The following is a 15,237-nucleotide window of genomic DNA, read 5'->3' on the forward strand; positions in this document are numbered from 1 at the left end:
GCTCATGCCTAATGGCAGCTTAGACCGCTGGATCCACCCAGACATTGAAAGCCAAAACGGAAGTGGAACACTCAGCTTGTCACAGAGGTTATACATCTCTGTTGACCTTGTGGATGCTTTGGACTACCTTCACAATGGTTGCCAACCTTCCATCATCCATTGCGATCTCAAGCCAAGTAACATTCTTCTGACTCAGGACATGAGGGCTCGTGTTGGGGATTTTGGCATTGCTAGAATTCTAAATGAAGCTGTAACTGAAGCTTCCGTGAGTTCCCTTAGCTCCATCGGAATAAAAGGCTCCATCGGATATGTTGCTCCAGGTAACTTGAACATACTTCCCCTGTGTTTCCAATGATCAGATCTAATTAGCTATGTTCCTGAAACAACTTTTGTGCTTACCTGTTTATACTCCAAAATATTTTAATGTACTGCAGAATATGGAGAAGGGCTTTCGGTATCGACTTACGGTGATGTGTATAGCCTCGGTATCACTTTGATCGAGATGTTTACAGGAAGGAACCCAACAGATGATATGTTCAGAGATGGGTTAAGCCTGCATTACTTTGCAGAGGCAGCAGCTCTTCCTGAAAATGTCATGGAGATAGCAGATCCCAACATCTGGCTGCATGATGAAGCAAATGACAGCAATGATACAAAATATATAGCCAGAGCCCAAAAATGTTTGGCTGGCATTATCCAGCTTGGTGTCCTATGCTCAAAGCAATTGCCCAGAGAGCGAATTTCAGTAAGTGCTGCTGCTGCAGAGATGCATGCTATAAGAGATGCCTACCTCGGTATGAATAGATGTCAAATCATATAAACAAACCCACTACTGTATGCTAATTAACATGGGTTCTCTGAATTTATACTTGTATTGGTAGAAAGTTGTGATGTAAGCACCTGGTACCATACTGTACACTTTATACACGTTAACATTTCTGTAAGAATTTAGTGTGGCATAGGGTAGAAATAAGACAACAATATATGTTCAGTTTATTCCAGTCAAACCATCCCTAAATCAATCAGCCTCTAACTGTGAGAAACTGCTCATGATTTAATCTACATCACAGGAGGCTTTTGTTTCTGGGCTGCATGGTTCTGATTTCTGACATTGAGAATGCTCCATTCTTTCTGTATTCTTACGCATAATTACGACATGCTTATTGGGCCTGTAATTCATATAGCAGAGCATAAACAGTTCAATTTCTCTTTATTACCTTGTTGAACATTTACTCTTCTGTCAACTCATATTCCATACAACATGTAATGTATTCTTGAGTCAGTAAAAGAAATTTTACTATGTTCTGAATCATAATCACCATGCACGAACTTGATACATGAATAAAAGCTAGATTATTAAGCGCAAGAATGGCAAGATTATGATGATGAAACTATGTTAGACTGCTCTACCTAACTCTCTCCCAAGGAAAAACTCATGGTCCAAAAGCACCAAAACAGAATGACACATATGTCATTGTTTGCCGTCATAGCAATGTCTAATGTGTGGGCTGCCAACATCGACATACTTGGACCAGTAGGCCTTGTACTTGGAAATGGCAAGGTCCAGCCAGGGCTTGTAATTCCCGTTGTAATGAACTACTGCAGCATTCTCGATTTCAGCAATGTCAACGGCTGGATCATAGCCAAGGCCCAAGACATGCCAAGTGCGATCCAATGGGTATGTCAAATTGTAGAAGGTAATTAGCCCTGGAGGCAATGTGCCCAACTTCCACAGCTTGCGATCCTCATTCTGCAAAACAGCTTCTCTTAGTAAGTAAAACCAATAAAAGCTGCTGAAGAGTGATTGTTGTAGACATAACATACACGGTGGGACAAATATAGTTCAACAATATAACAACACTATTTTTTTTGCTCCATTACTTACCAAATCTTGCCAATAATGGTATATTCCGGTGATGTTTCGCTTCTTCCACTCCTTCAGATCAAACATGTTCATTCCAAAAGCCCACCCGCAAGCACGTGGATCAAAGTTCTCAGAGATCTTAGGGTGTGAGAAGTTGAGATAAGTGTCAAAGCGATGGAAACTCTCTTTGCAGGTCTCAACTGCACCATTTACCATCCCTTTGAGATCAACATCCCAGAGGGGTGTCAAGTCCTTCTGCACAACAACATCATCATCCAGAAACAGTATCTTGTCAAGCTTGGGATGTATCTCTGGCATGTAGAACCTTAGATGGTTGAGCATAGACAAATATTTTGGGTTCCTGTACTTCAGATTCTCGTTCCCGTCGGAGAGTGATGACGGATCATGTGCTTTAAAGTAATATTCCTTGAGACGAGCTGACTCAAGTTGCCGCATAACTGAACAATAGGACGAATTGAGCCACTTGAAATTGTCGATGTTCTCCACATGGACAGTAGCAGGGCGAGAAGAATGACTGATAAACCACATCTTCATGGCAGCAAAATTAAGCTTGTCGGTGACGATGTGGAACACGTGCTTATCTGGTTCCTTGGCATGTGTCACAGTTGATCTGACAACTACTGAGGCAGCAAGGACATTATCAGAAAATATGGCGTAGTGATAGAGCGACCGATCCTCGAGCTTTGCTTTATCCTCTTCGTCCTTCAAAGCAGCATCATGGAAATACTCCTTGATCACACCATCACGGAAATAGTAGTCGGTTATCAATTGCATGTGTAGGCAGTGCAAAGGCATGGGAACCGTCTTTGCAGCATGCTGAACCAGGAACGTGTTCTGCTTCTTCACTGTGTCAATACTGAGTTCCGCGGACTGCAGCATAACACGCAATCTTCTCGATACCTCGTCAGAGTTGTACAGAACATCTCTAGCCGAAGACAGCACATGCCCCATTGCTTTCGCCCTCTCTAAAGCACTGCAGAAAATAATACATCATTTCATGCCGATGCAAACGAGGAGGAACAGAAGAAAAGTCTTAAAATATCCAGAGGCGTAAAATGGAGTACCTCGAATCCAGCTCACTGTCCATATGCGCGTCCCCGATAGCTGCTTTGCTTTCTTTTATGCACCTCATGAGCGATCCATACAAGTCAGGCTCGTCCTGGGAACGTGCAATGGTGGCGTACACCTTCGCCATTATTATCTGGTCCTTCATGAGCTTCAGCGTGGAGTCTGTATTCGTGTGGTGGAACTCCTGCCTCCATATATTGTAGCTGGCTTTCACTTTATTATCGAAGTTCCTCGAGCTGTTGGTGGCCATGTTTCGCATCTGGAGTTCAGCCTCCTTGTCCATATGAAGCAACTCTTGAATCCGCTGCTCTTTCCTCCTGCGTCGAAATACCTGCCGGAACCGTGATTTAACAACAAATCAACAGAAATGCACAGGAGTTGACGATTCAGGGAGCAAATCAAAAAACACTTTGCAACATAAAGATGAGTTTCCTGTCATTTTCTGGAAGAACTGTATAGCGCAGTTAGTGATTGATTAACCTCTCGCTTTAGTTTTATCGGATCGGTTCTTTGGGTCACCGGAACCCCAGCGCTTGAAAGGTTGGCGCCGTCTGATCCAGCGGCGAGCAGCCGCTCCTCCGCAGCCTCTTTCTGCCATAGCATCAGAAGAAACACCAGTGAGTGCAAGAAACCAAAACATCAGGCCGAACTTGTCCTGACAACGGAACATTGTCGTTCGGGTCATACAGCTCCGGCTGCCGGCTGCGTGTCTCTGGGCGGCAGCAGAGGGTTCTCCCAGATGGAGGACGCCGCGAGCTCCCTGGCGGTGACCCTGAACAGCTTGATCCGGCCGTCCTGGTCCGTGTACGCGACGGTCCTGTTGGAATCCTCCACGCCCTGCTCCTGCCCAAGCAAAGCAAAACACGGCCGACATTCTCTGTTAACTGTCCGTCGAACAACACCGCACGCGTTGGTTCAGGAGTTAAAAGTGAGGTAGTATCGGATGACCTGCAGATCGCCGCAGCCGGGGCAGCTCCGGGGACCGCCCTCGCGCGCGCTGGGAATCGGTGAAAGTTAGAGCATTTATTAGGAGCGGCGGTTAGGGAGGGGAAGGGGCGGCGGCGGGGGTTCTTACGGGCGGTGGCGGTGGTCGGGGAAGAGCCGCCGTGACACCGCCGATCTGAGCGAGGGGACGTGGACGACGACCTGCGGGGAGGGAATGGTTAGAGTCAGGGACCCGCCATTGCGGCCGGCGAGGGGTGCGGACGGGAGGGGGGCGCGTACCTGAAAGGAGAGGAAGAAGAGGAGGACGAGGAGGAGGAGGGAGAGGAGGACGGGGTGCCTCCGCCGCCACGGTGGCGGCGCCGCCGACGAGGAGGGGGCAGAGGGCGGCGCCATGGACGGAGGGGCCGAGGAGTGGAGTGGGAAAGGTGGGGTTTTTCCGGGGACGAGAGGCGGGTGGCGCTAGCGTGGGGTGTATGGCCGTTATTCGTTCGGATCGTAACGGGAATGATGGAATGACGGTCTGGATTACGGAATCCTGGTGTTAAAAAAATGTTACACGCACACGTGGACGTGGCGGTGCACCCGAGGGATGGTGGAGAACATTTTCTAGGGGTTGGGTTTTGGTGGTGGTGGTTAACCATGAGTGAAAAAATATGCTACTCTCTCCGATCCATATTAATCGTTACTAACATGGATATATTTAGAATTTACTAAACTCTTTTTATATGGTGTGTTTTAAGGCTACATCATCGCTACAAACCACGTGATTTTGGCATGGTGTCGCAATCAAGTCTGGACTTTCTAGACATGGTCGTTTACTATGGAGGTTCTCCGTCACCTCTGCACACTGTTGCACCGCTTCGTTGGATCCTACGGCTCAGATCGTCTTTTCTTCTGTTCAAATATTTAGGTGTTGTTTAGAAGTGCTAGTTTATAATTTGAATTACTTCAATATTGCGGTTCCTATGGGTACTCCACATAGACGGGGAGAGTGGATAAATGCGTGGGGCAATAAGAAAAAACTTGATTTCCTTTATCCAGATTTCCCTTTCGTTCTTGACTACTTTCCTTTATTTATCTTTGATTCTTATCATTTTATCATTTATCTTGATCTAGTTATCTACTGCAATTCTAGTTATCTGGTTCGATTTCCCTTGGTCATGGGCAAGGTCCTATCACTACGTGTGCTTCCTCCCGGTGAAAACTAATGCTTGTATCAACTAGTCCATGCATGTTATGTTTTATGTCCAGAGGACAGAAAAGGAAAAGGAACACCGTAGGATGACAATGGGTAGGTTATAGATAGGATAAACTAGTAACATACACATAACCATATAGTTAGTGGGTACATAATGTTACCCATACCCACACCCACGGGTACGAGACTTGACCTGCACCCATACCCGACGGGTACCCATTATCATTGGGTACCCAACAGGTAGATCGAGTAGTACACAAATTATTTACAATTTTACATTCATCAATAGCATAGTTAACAAAAAACAATTATCTTAACTCACTAATTAAGTAACTGAGGATATGACAGTTAATTTTTTTAGAAATCATAATCTCATGCTCATAACTCGGCAACAAAAGTAGATAAGTCACATGAGAAATTGATGACTGATTTTTTTTCCGATAAGGGAGCATCGCTCCAGCCTCTGCATCAATTCATGCACACGGCTTCTTTTTTATTAACCATAAGAGAAATTGATGACCGATGGCAATAACATAGGTCGACATGTCAGTACAAAATAGGTAGGTTATGAATATAGAATCTAATATAAGCCTATATCTGTACCCTACCCATGGCTTAATGGTAGAGTATGAGTACTTTTCACAGCATGCTCATGCATGTACATAACATATTCATACATGTATGGTACGCATGGGTAACTATACCTGTGAGTAAAATGTTCATCCTTAGGAGACATGGCGTCTTAACTCTTAAGGTTCTCTAGCTAGACTATTATAGAGCTTTATAGAGCTGTTGCAAGATTATTTGCCCTCAAGGGCATGGACCAGTTCACTTCTGAGTAGGAAGTTATTTTGTTTGTAGTCCACATATAAACCAGGCCGGATGGGTAGTTTTTCTTTTTGCTGAAGAACATGCTTGCTATAGACTTAAGTTTCTTCTTCTCAATTGAAATTTGAAAGACAACGTTATTACTAGTTTTTTTAAGAAGACATAAACATTTGCTTTGCTTTGCTTTGGCAGGATAATTTTTGTTTTAGAAAAGACTGTACATTAAGGGTCTATATGGGTACTTCACCATGTAGAAAAATATAGCCATGTCAAGGCACTCGTGTACGAGCATCTCCAACTTAAGCGCTATTTTAGCATCCGCTATATTGCGTTTACATTGACATTTTTAGGTATAGAGCGTGCGCTAAAAATTTGCGCTCCGTCGGAAGCTGTATTTTGCGGCGAGGAAAAAACATCGCTCCACCAGGCGCTGCATTTTACAGTGTGCGCTGCCACGGCAAACACAAAATATACCCAAATATGCAATTGAGAAGATCAAACAAACACTAGTAAAATGGACCATAATCATGAGATATATCAAATTCATCACCAACTCAAAAGCAAGTTCAACACAAATTAAGTTCACACAAACATATCAACCATCAACATCATCAACCAAGATCATCAAGCATCAACACTTTCCATGTCAATGCCATCGTCATTGCTTGGTCTCGGGTTGTTGTTCTTTTCTCCCTTACTTGGCCGGAGTTGACATTACCCGTAGAATATCCATAGGCATCACCACAAGATGGAGCTACCACGGAGGCCATGAATCCACCCGGTGGTGCTCCCATGCCTCCATAGGTACTCATCATCGGTGGTGCACCCACGCCGCCATAGCCTCCAAAGCCTCCCGAAGGTGCTGCCATGGCACTCATGCCTCCCATGCCACCAAAACCACCCATGCCACTCATGCAACACATGCCTCCCATGCCTCTCATGCCACCAAAGTCTCCCATGCCTCCCATGCCACTGAAGCCTCCGAAACCGCTCATCGGTGGTGCAAAGGTAGATGCCATCATTCTTTTCTTTGCCAACACTTCATCATGGCAGAGGTTGGAGTACTCCTTTTGCCTCTCATCGAGGTTGGATGTGTCCATGAGGAAGATTTCTTTCTCTTGTGCCATTACTCAAGCATATTCCTCCATAGCAATCTTCTTCTCCTCCAATGCCAACCTCCTCTCCTCGGCGACGGCCCTCCTCTCCTCGGGTGCGGACACCTTGTGTATTCCTTGCTTGCACTCACCATACCATAGCTTTCTTTATGTCATTATCTCCGGAATTCTTCCCCTTCATTTCTTTTGCTTGCTTCACTCCCATTGGTCTTTTGGGCCTTGCCACCGAGCTTGGCATAGAACTTCTCTTGACACCATCACTTGATGCTTCATCCTCATCATCATCGCCCATAAGGTGTGGCTCCATCTTGGCTCTGATGGGCACCTCCATGTCTCGGTTCCTCCACTTCTCTTCCTTCTCAAGCACCATGTAGCTAAAGTGAATGGTCTCCCTTTCACCACCTTTCCTTTCATCGATTTCTTCCAGTTACCTCTAGATAGATTTTGGGCAACGGTGAGCTGCACAAAGAAGAGAACAAACTAGGCACAAATAAATCACATATTTGACATATGAAACATCAACAAAAACACAACTCACCCTATCAAAGTCGCGGTAAATCAGCGGTTTTTGTGCGCCGCGCTTCTGTTGGAGGTGCTATAAAATTCACTATTTCAATTGCAAGCTCTTTCTTTTGATGTGCTGAAATGTTTGTTATCTAATAATCACTCTGTCCATATCACAAAAATAAAAAAAGATGACGGTTGTCCTCGAGATTTACCTTTGACCACTAACTTTTTTTCCCACTATGATACATGTTTTAAACGAAAATTTATATTATAATCTACATCTGAGGACAAGTCTAAGCTTTTACAAGTTCTGATTCAAAATATTAGAAACAATCCATATAGTCAAAGTTTTAATTTTAACAGGAGTCATCTCCAAAACAACAGCTATTTTTGATCTGGAGGGAGTAAGGTTTTTTGTTTAAATAAAAGATTCCTTAAAAATATTATAAACCAATGATCCCATATTCATTCCTTTTTTGTTCAATCATATTAGAAATCCAGTTGAACCATATTGCAATGACTAAGCACACAAGTAGGTATACTTCCAACGAAGTTCCAACTTGTTTTGACCAATCTTTTTGCCAAGTGCAGAATCTGGTTCTCATATTTATATATTCTCTATTTACGACGAAGGCATCAGGCCCGATTCGATCGTCTGAGTGCCTTGAAATCATTTCTAAATTCCCCATACCCACTACTAAAAAAGTTAAGTATTTTGATAATGAGATTGGCTTTGTCAGTGAGCTTCCCACTAGGAGCAAAAATAGAAAAGATAAAAGGGAGCCCAAGTTGACCTGGACAGCTTTGGATTAGTGCACTTTAAGCTTCACCCGGGAGTAATATGTAGCAGCTAGCAAGCAAAAGTCCACCATCACTCTCTGTCTCGTGATATTCAGCAACAGAAGTAAAACTTGACCGCGGCAACAATATCCAGCCAGAAATTTTATATGGAAGCAAGATTTGGAAAACCTTTCTGGTATTGATTCAAATGTTTGATTTCTTCAGAGCATGACGATGATAGAACACCTCCACCTTCACAGGACCATGGCAAAACCCAAAAGAAGGGGCATGCATGACTGACTGTGACTGATGCAATTCTTAAGAAGGGGCATGCATGACTGACTGTGACTGACAGTAATATGTAGTGCAATCTGATGCATTGAAACCCATGGAAGTTGAGTGGGAAAAAATCATTGAATTTATGCATATATATGAGTATGACAACAACTAAATCTTCGTATATCGCTATGCTATTACATTGACCATTATCATGATCAGACCAAACATCATCGTGATAACTAAAAACAATGGTGGTCAACCTTTACATCCTGAACATGAATATCAGTTACATGGTGGTTACAGCCTATATACACCCTCGTGATCATCTGCCCCTAGAATTTGTCCTACCACTGTCACTCCTTGGTGAATTTCCCCGACCACGCGGCATCGATGGGCTGTCTCGTCTAGCCTCCCTTGATTTCGACTTGCTCTTCATCGACTCGATCTGCTCGAGCGCCTCGACGACCTCCTTCATGGACGGGCGGCTCTTCGGTTCACCAGACAGGCACTTGAGAGTGAGCTGAGCAGCGTGGAAGGCCCCTCTTGCATGGTACTGCCCCTCAAGCCGGCTATCCATCAGCTGGCTCAGTCTCCTCCGGTCAGCCAGTAGCGGCTTTGCCCAGTTCACCAAGTTGAGTTTCTCGCTTGGGCGGCTTGGGTCCAATGCCCTCAGCCCGCATAGCATCTCGAGCAGCACGACGCCGAAGCCGTACACGTCACTCTTCACATACAGGTGACCTAGAATGGAATGGAAATCCGTGTTAACCACTGCTATGAACAGATGATGTACATTGCTTATTTTGTATTTGAGCCTGAATACTAGAATGAGGGTTAGCTGGAGAACATACCAGTAGAGACATACTCTGGAGCTGCATAGCCGTACGTGCCCATGACTCGTGTCGTCACGTGCGACTCCCCATCATCTGGGCCATGCTTGGCCAATCCAAAATCTGAGAGCTTTGCATTGAAGTGCTGAACACACATGACATGGTTGCAGGCTGGTTAGAGTATAATTCAGAGAGAGATTGGCATTGATAGCTCTTAGAATAATGCTTACCGAATCTAATAGGATGTTCGAAGCTTTGAAGTCCCGGTAAATGATCTGTCTTTCGGATGAATGAAGGAAGGCGAGGCCACGAGCTGCACCAATGACAATCTTCAGCCTGAGGCTCCAAGACAGTGGTTCGTAAACTGCCCCTCCTGGTGATGTTAATGAATTAGTACAGAAAATGAATAAATGGGGAATTTGTTCACAAATTTACTTTGGTAGACAAGCAAAAAAAACACAGACATGAACAAACCTTAATTTTGACCCTCTATTGCAAATTGACTTGGCAAGAATGATGGAAGGCAGTAGCAACAAGATATTTTCTAGGTTCGTACAATCTAGTCGATGCTAATGTCCTCGAAAAGTGCTAGTGTCGTTAGTTGTATCGCACTATGGACCATGGTGCTGGTATATAATAATGTGATGAAAATGATGTTGCAGTTTCACCAGCATCTGCAAGGCGTGATACTTTGCAGACCAGGTCGGCATAAAGAGAAGAACAGTTTGACAAAAGGAGAACCGTTTCAGATACGATCATTAGAAAAAGATTTTTTTTTTGTAATGGGGAATGAAACCCCGGCTTCTGCATCATGATGATGCACACGGCCTTTCATTAGAAAAAGATGGTGTGCGGAAAGAAAGACTCACTTCTGAAGAGGTGGTTCTCTAAGCTCCCCTTTGCCATGAACTCGTACACGAGCATTAGCTCGCTGTCCTCCATGCAGTAGCCCAAGAGTTTGACTAGGTTGGGGTGTGAGATCCTCCCAAGGAAATTCACTTCAGACTGCATCGAAAAGACATAATTCCTTATGAGAAGTGCACAGCGGAAAATCTTAGAAAAGTAGTACTACACAAAAAATAACAATAAAATATGAAAAATCCTATTTACCGATAGTATAAAAATACCAGTGCTATTTTCTTTTCCAAAAAGTAGTACTACCTATGTCCATAAAAAGATGTCTTAGATTTGTCTAAATTTGGATGTATGAAGACACCATTTAGTGTATAGATACATCCAAATTTACACAAATCTAAGACATACTTTATAGACGGAGGAAGTACTAGTAGTTGTCAACAAGACAATAGATACAATGTGAGATAACAGTAGTATGTGGGTATGCACAAAACAAGCAACAAGAGCACTATGACCAATAATGCAAAGGGCCAGCATTGTCCACTTGGCCACAAATATGCAAATGTGGCGATTGCAACTTGAGAAAATCCAAGCTACTATCATTGGTTTCAATGATTTCAGGAAGACTGAAACATACCTAAGAATTACCAAGCACCATTTTTTCATTTTAACCATTGAAATTCATAATTCAGTAAAACAAAACAAAAAAGATGTTCAGAGAACCAGTTCATCTCTGGATGAGGAATCACCTGCCATTGCTCCATCCCCTGCACACTCTCGGGGTTGAGCTTCTTGACGGCGACCACTGTGGCGGTGCTTCCCTTGGCTGGATTCATGTCGACCCACCCCTTGTAGACCTTCCCGAAGCCGCCCTCCCCGAGCACGGTCTCGGCCCTGAAGCCCCTGCAGGCGCTCTTGAGCTCGGCGAATGTGAAGATCCTGAGGTTGGGGGACTCAAGGATCTCTCCGCCCTCCGGATAGTCATCGGTGCTGCAGCCGCTGACCGTTGACTGCATGAAGGTGCTGGTGGTGGACAGCTTCCCCGTGGTGGCGGTGGTGGAGGAGCTCGTGGTCCTCTTCGATGCAGACATCCCTACACAGAGCATCAGCAAATGTGAGGGCTTGTGCTTACTGACTTACCAAAAACAACGCATTTGATGCGCTGGATTGAGATACTGAACTGAAAAGTTCATGAACTGAACACAGTTTGGAATCGAGCTGTTTATCACTTGGGCAGAGTTGTCAAGTAGTTGCCCGCCCATGGAAGAAGGACAAATTCAAGTGAGGCCAAACATGAAATTATTTGGTTGCACATATTGTAACTTGTAATGAGTACCAAAAAATTCTGCAGTTGGCATGCAGCACAGCAGCAAGCGATCAAGAAAAATTGATTGCAAGAGCAAGGTTTACTTCGCTAGGACTACATACAGACACAGGTTGACCAAGTCCTTACTACTTTCTAATTATGTATCGGTGGAGTATGCATGCCGGCAGTTGCAGCAGGGAGAGGTTGCTACCGGTATTAGTCCCACTGCTAGGCCAGAATAAGTTTAAGAACAGATATATTCTTCTACAGTTAAATTCAAGAAATGCATAAGGGCGGCCGTCCTCAAGACGCAAACGGGCGTAGAAATGGGGAGGGTGTCAGAGAAGAAAAAGAACTTTCTCCCCACTGCAAATTGGTATGGAGTTGGGAAAGGAGATTACTGAAGAAATCCCAAAGGCTGGAACTTTTCCCTCTCGCAAGAGGAAACCAAGCGACAAGAGATGACAAGAATGAAACGGATGGAGGAAGGGAGGGGGTCGGCGTCCGGCGTATACCTGCGGGGTTGCTGGGCGCGGCGGCGTTCTTGGCGCCCCAGCCCCAGGGGATGAGCCCGTCCATGGCGCTGGCGCAGTTCCCCATCCGGGCGGGCCGGCCGGCCGTGCGAGAAGCAGCCTGCGACCGCAACCGCAACTGCAACTGCGGCGCAGCAGATGCTTGTGGTGGGGGGAGGCGGGGAAGGAGGGAGGAAGTTGGAGTAGTCGCAGAGGGAAGCGACGAGGAAGAAGAAGAAGAACCGACGCCGAGTGAGTTACTCCACTCGATTTCAGACAGAGACGACGACGACCACCGAGAAAATGCACTATGAGTTCTGCGGAATTTCTCGTCTCTTTGCACTGACGAAATAGGCACGTCGGTTCTGTTTCTGACATGTGGGTCCTCTCGGCGTGGAGTCCACGGGGGAGTCAACGGCAGGCTACGCCTCCCCGACCGTCTGCACCAGTGCAGTGTTAATCTTTCTTTTTCTTCTGCAGATTGCAGCATGGAGTTTTAAGTAAGCGGGCCAAGAGATGCTTTGATTCTCGGTGTTTACTTAACCATCCGTGTCACGACGACTTGCAAAACTATATTCTCTTGAACATACATATACATACCACTTAAGTTTTATTGATTATATATACATTTGGTAACCAAGATATTCTTTTTTTTTTTTGCGAAACACAGTACAATCAAAGACGCTCATACATACGCACACACACTCACCCCTATGAACGCACACTCGCACACCCTACCCCTATGAGCACCTCCAAGAGACTGCGTTGAAGAACTGATCCGGCGGGTCTTGAGATTGACGAAGTCACCACAGGCGCCTCGCTGTCGACGGGAACGTCGCCTCCCACTGAAGAATATTCCGCCTTTTTTATGAGACGCCAAAATGTCAAATCTAGGATTTGAACTCTGGTGGGCTGGGGGTGCCACTGCCCTCCTAACCATCGAACCACAGGTTGGTTCTCGGTAACCAAGATATTCTCATTTCATTCATTGGCATTATATTTTAAGCCCTATACATTGATTCTCTTAAGAGAATATATCACTCAATTGTGTGTATTTAAGAAATCCAACTTTCGAAAGATTAAAAATGGCATTATACATTGATTTTAAACCATTCTCACCTCAGGAGTCCATATACCTTATGTCCAACTTTAGAGAAGAATAGAAATCCCTCGAAGGAATATATTTTTGAATGTTGGCGATGTGTACACTACTATAGAACATGCCTTGGAACACCCCTCGTCGCACACGGCTAGTTTTTAGCCATGTAAAACAGTTTCATTGTAAGCGGTGGCCCATATATGACTGTGATTAGTGTGCTAGACAAAAATGCTCGCGGACAAGTGTCACATCGCACATGCGTAATGCTAGAAGACCGTGTGATGTCATCACATTATTGATTGTTTTATTTTATGCCATCTGTGTGATATGAAAAAGATGTATATTGAACCCTCTCCCTCTGACACACACAAACACGCAATGCACCTTCCTCTCTCCTGATGTCTAATACATTACACATGTCCAACAAGCTCGTGTGGCGGCTTGTTTAGGAGGGGGCGTTTTGTTACATGCATCCAATTCTTATCAAGGCCATGCTCAACATATTTACTGGGGATATGCCTAGTATTTTTCTCCCCAAAAGATTTTGTTGCCAACTTTGTATGAGGGAGGATACAAATCATGGTTATTGGGATGCCTGCATTAGGCTCGACAAATGGAACACACACTTGTATGGTCGTATGTACATAGATGGTTGTGTTCACCTCTTCTTAGCACAACAATCTTACCTTATTTCTTCTCTGTATCATAACACCTATAAAAACTCATAACCTATTCAGCTAAAATTCTTGAAACATGAAACTTTCAATATGATATTGAGGGGAACATCGAGATGAAGCTACTTCTAAGTGTGCACCAAAGTGTTGGTGTAACGAATATATGATCGATACAAATCAAGGTCAGAGAGATATATGAATGCGAACCATCGTTGATGTACGTTTTGATGGGCACTATATTTCTCACTCTCAAAATAGAAAATTTACATGATGAGGTACACGCGTAACGGGTGAGAGAAAACTACCGCGCCGATGAATTTGTAAAAGATTCTCCATGCACAACATTTTTGTAAAAGATTCTCCATGCACAAACGAATGAGATGTCCTCATCAAAACATTTAATGTTCACCGTACATATATATACCATTTTCTTTGAGCTTAGCGTATGGAGTAGTTATTGACACTTTATAGTACTGGTATATCAAGATTTATCTATATTTATGTAACATAATTTTCGGAATGTTTATGATTGTAATGAATTTTAAACTTAATCAATTTAGTTGGATGTCTATTCTTTTATACTAATTTTTTTTACATCTCTTTGTCACTGAATTGTAGAAAATTTTTACTTAATAAGTGACCTAATTATCACCAACTTCAATAGTGAAAAACATTTCAATTGCTTTTGGACAACTATTTTCTTTTTAGCACCAACTTCAGTAGCGAAAAAATAATTAGTCTTGCAAAGAAATAATGTGAAATTTTATTTATATATATTTTTTGTCCGTCCCCTTACTTGTTTTAGTTGGGAAATAAAAACAATGAAATATAATTTTATGTTGAATTATCTTGTATATAATTTGTAGTGAAGTGTTGTCATAGTATTTAAGCATATATTGTGTACTTTTTCGAAGTTACTTATTTGGTAAAATTTAGTGTTGTAAAAGCAAATAACGTTCGTACATGTGCATACTGTGTTAGCTATGGTATGGTGATATAACTAGACAATGGTTATATATATTGATTTTAAACTTGTTCACGCTAGGCCTTTTAGGTTTCTGTAGAATCTGTTATGTCGAACTTTCTGAAATGAGTTAGAATATATCTTTTAGAGCAAAGGGGTATCTTGCTAAACGCTAATGAAGTGCACACTACTATAGAACAAGCCACTGAACACACATTATAACAAACAGTTGGGGCTGAACCCTCTAGGATTCTTTCGCAAGCGATCACCCATAACGACGGTGTGTTAACCACTCTTCATCGGCGATATGGCACTAGTGCTCGAATTAGAAAGTCTACCATGGAGAACCAACCTGTGGTTGGATGGTTAGGAGGACAGTGGCACCCCAGCCCACC

General features: G+C 43.7%; 2 protein-coding genes across 2 annotated transcripts; both read right to left on the reverse strand.

Annotated features, from left to right (window-relative positions):
- Positions 1-1,283: 1,283 nt before the first annotated feature.
- On the reverse strand, positions 1,284-7,051 carry LOC124665418 (probable galacturonosyltransferase 3). The gene is made up of 5 exons (XM_047202835.1): positions 6,623-7,051; positions 3,641-3,796; positions 2,950-3,284; positions 1,886-2,858; positions 1,284-1,750 (listed from the first exon to the last, which is right to left on the reverse strand). The coding sequence occupies exons 1-5, from the start codon at positions 7,049-7,051 to the stop codon at positions 1,472-1,474; spliced, it is 2,172 nt and encodes a 723-aa protein (XP_047058791.1). The 3' UTR covers positions 1,284-1,471.
- Positions 7,052-8,721: 1,670 nt separating this feature from the next.
- Positions 8,722-12,336, reverse strand: LOC124702134 (probable serine/threonine-protein kinase PIX13). The gene is made up of 6 exons (XM_047234247.1): positions 12,109-12,336; positions 11,037-11,380; positions 10,302-10,437; positions 9,663-9,805; positions 9,454-9,577; positions 8,722-9,343 (listed from the first exon to the last, which is right to left on the reverse strand). The coding sequence occupies exons 1-6, from the start codon at positions 12,191-12,193 to the stop codon at positions 8,928-8,930; spliced, it is 1,248 nt and encodes a 415-aa protein (XP_047090203.1). The 5' UTR covers positions 12,194-12,336; the 3' UTR covers positions 8,722-8,927.
- Positions 12,337-15,237: the final 2,901 nt, after the last annotated feature.

The sequence above is a fragment of the Lolium rigidum genome, chromosome 1 (assembly GCF_022539505.1).
Source record: "Lolium rigidum isolate FL_2022 chromosome 1, APGP_CSIRO_Lrig_0.1, whole genome shotgun sequence".
Classification (NCBI taxonomy): Eukaryota; Viridiplantae; Streptophyta; class Magnoliopsida; order Poales; family Poaceae; genus Lolium; species Lolium rigidum.

Coding starts and splice junctions, on each gene's coding strand:
- LOC124665418 (XM_047202835.1), bottom strand. CDS start 7,051: ATGGCACAAGAGAAAGAAATCTTCCTCATGGACACATCCAACCTCGAT. Junction 3,285..3,640: donor CGCAGCCGGCAGCCGGAGCT/GTATGACCCGAA, acceptor CGGTTCCGGCAG/GTATTTCGACGCAGGAGGAA. Junction 1,751..1,885: donor ACCATTATTGGCAAGATTTG/GTAAGTAATGGA, acceptor GCTGTTTTGCAG/AATGAGGATCGCAAGCTGTG.
- LOC124702134 (XM_047234247.1), bottom strand. CDS start 12,193: ATGGGGAACTGCGCCAGCGCCATGGACGGGCTCATCCCCTGGGGCTGG. Junction 9,806..10,301: donor AGAGAACCACCTCTTCAGAA/GTGAGTCTTTCT, acceptor TAACATCACCAG/GAGGGGCAGTTTACGAACCA. Junction 9,578..9,662: donor CGAACATCCTATTAGATTCG/GTAAGCATTATT, acceptor ATGTGTGTTCAG/CACTTCAATGCAAAGCTCTC.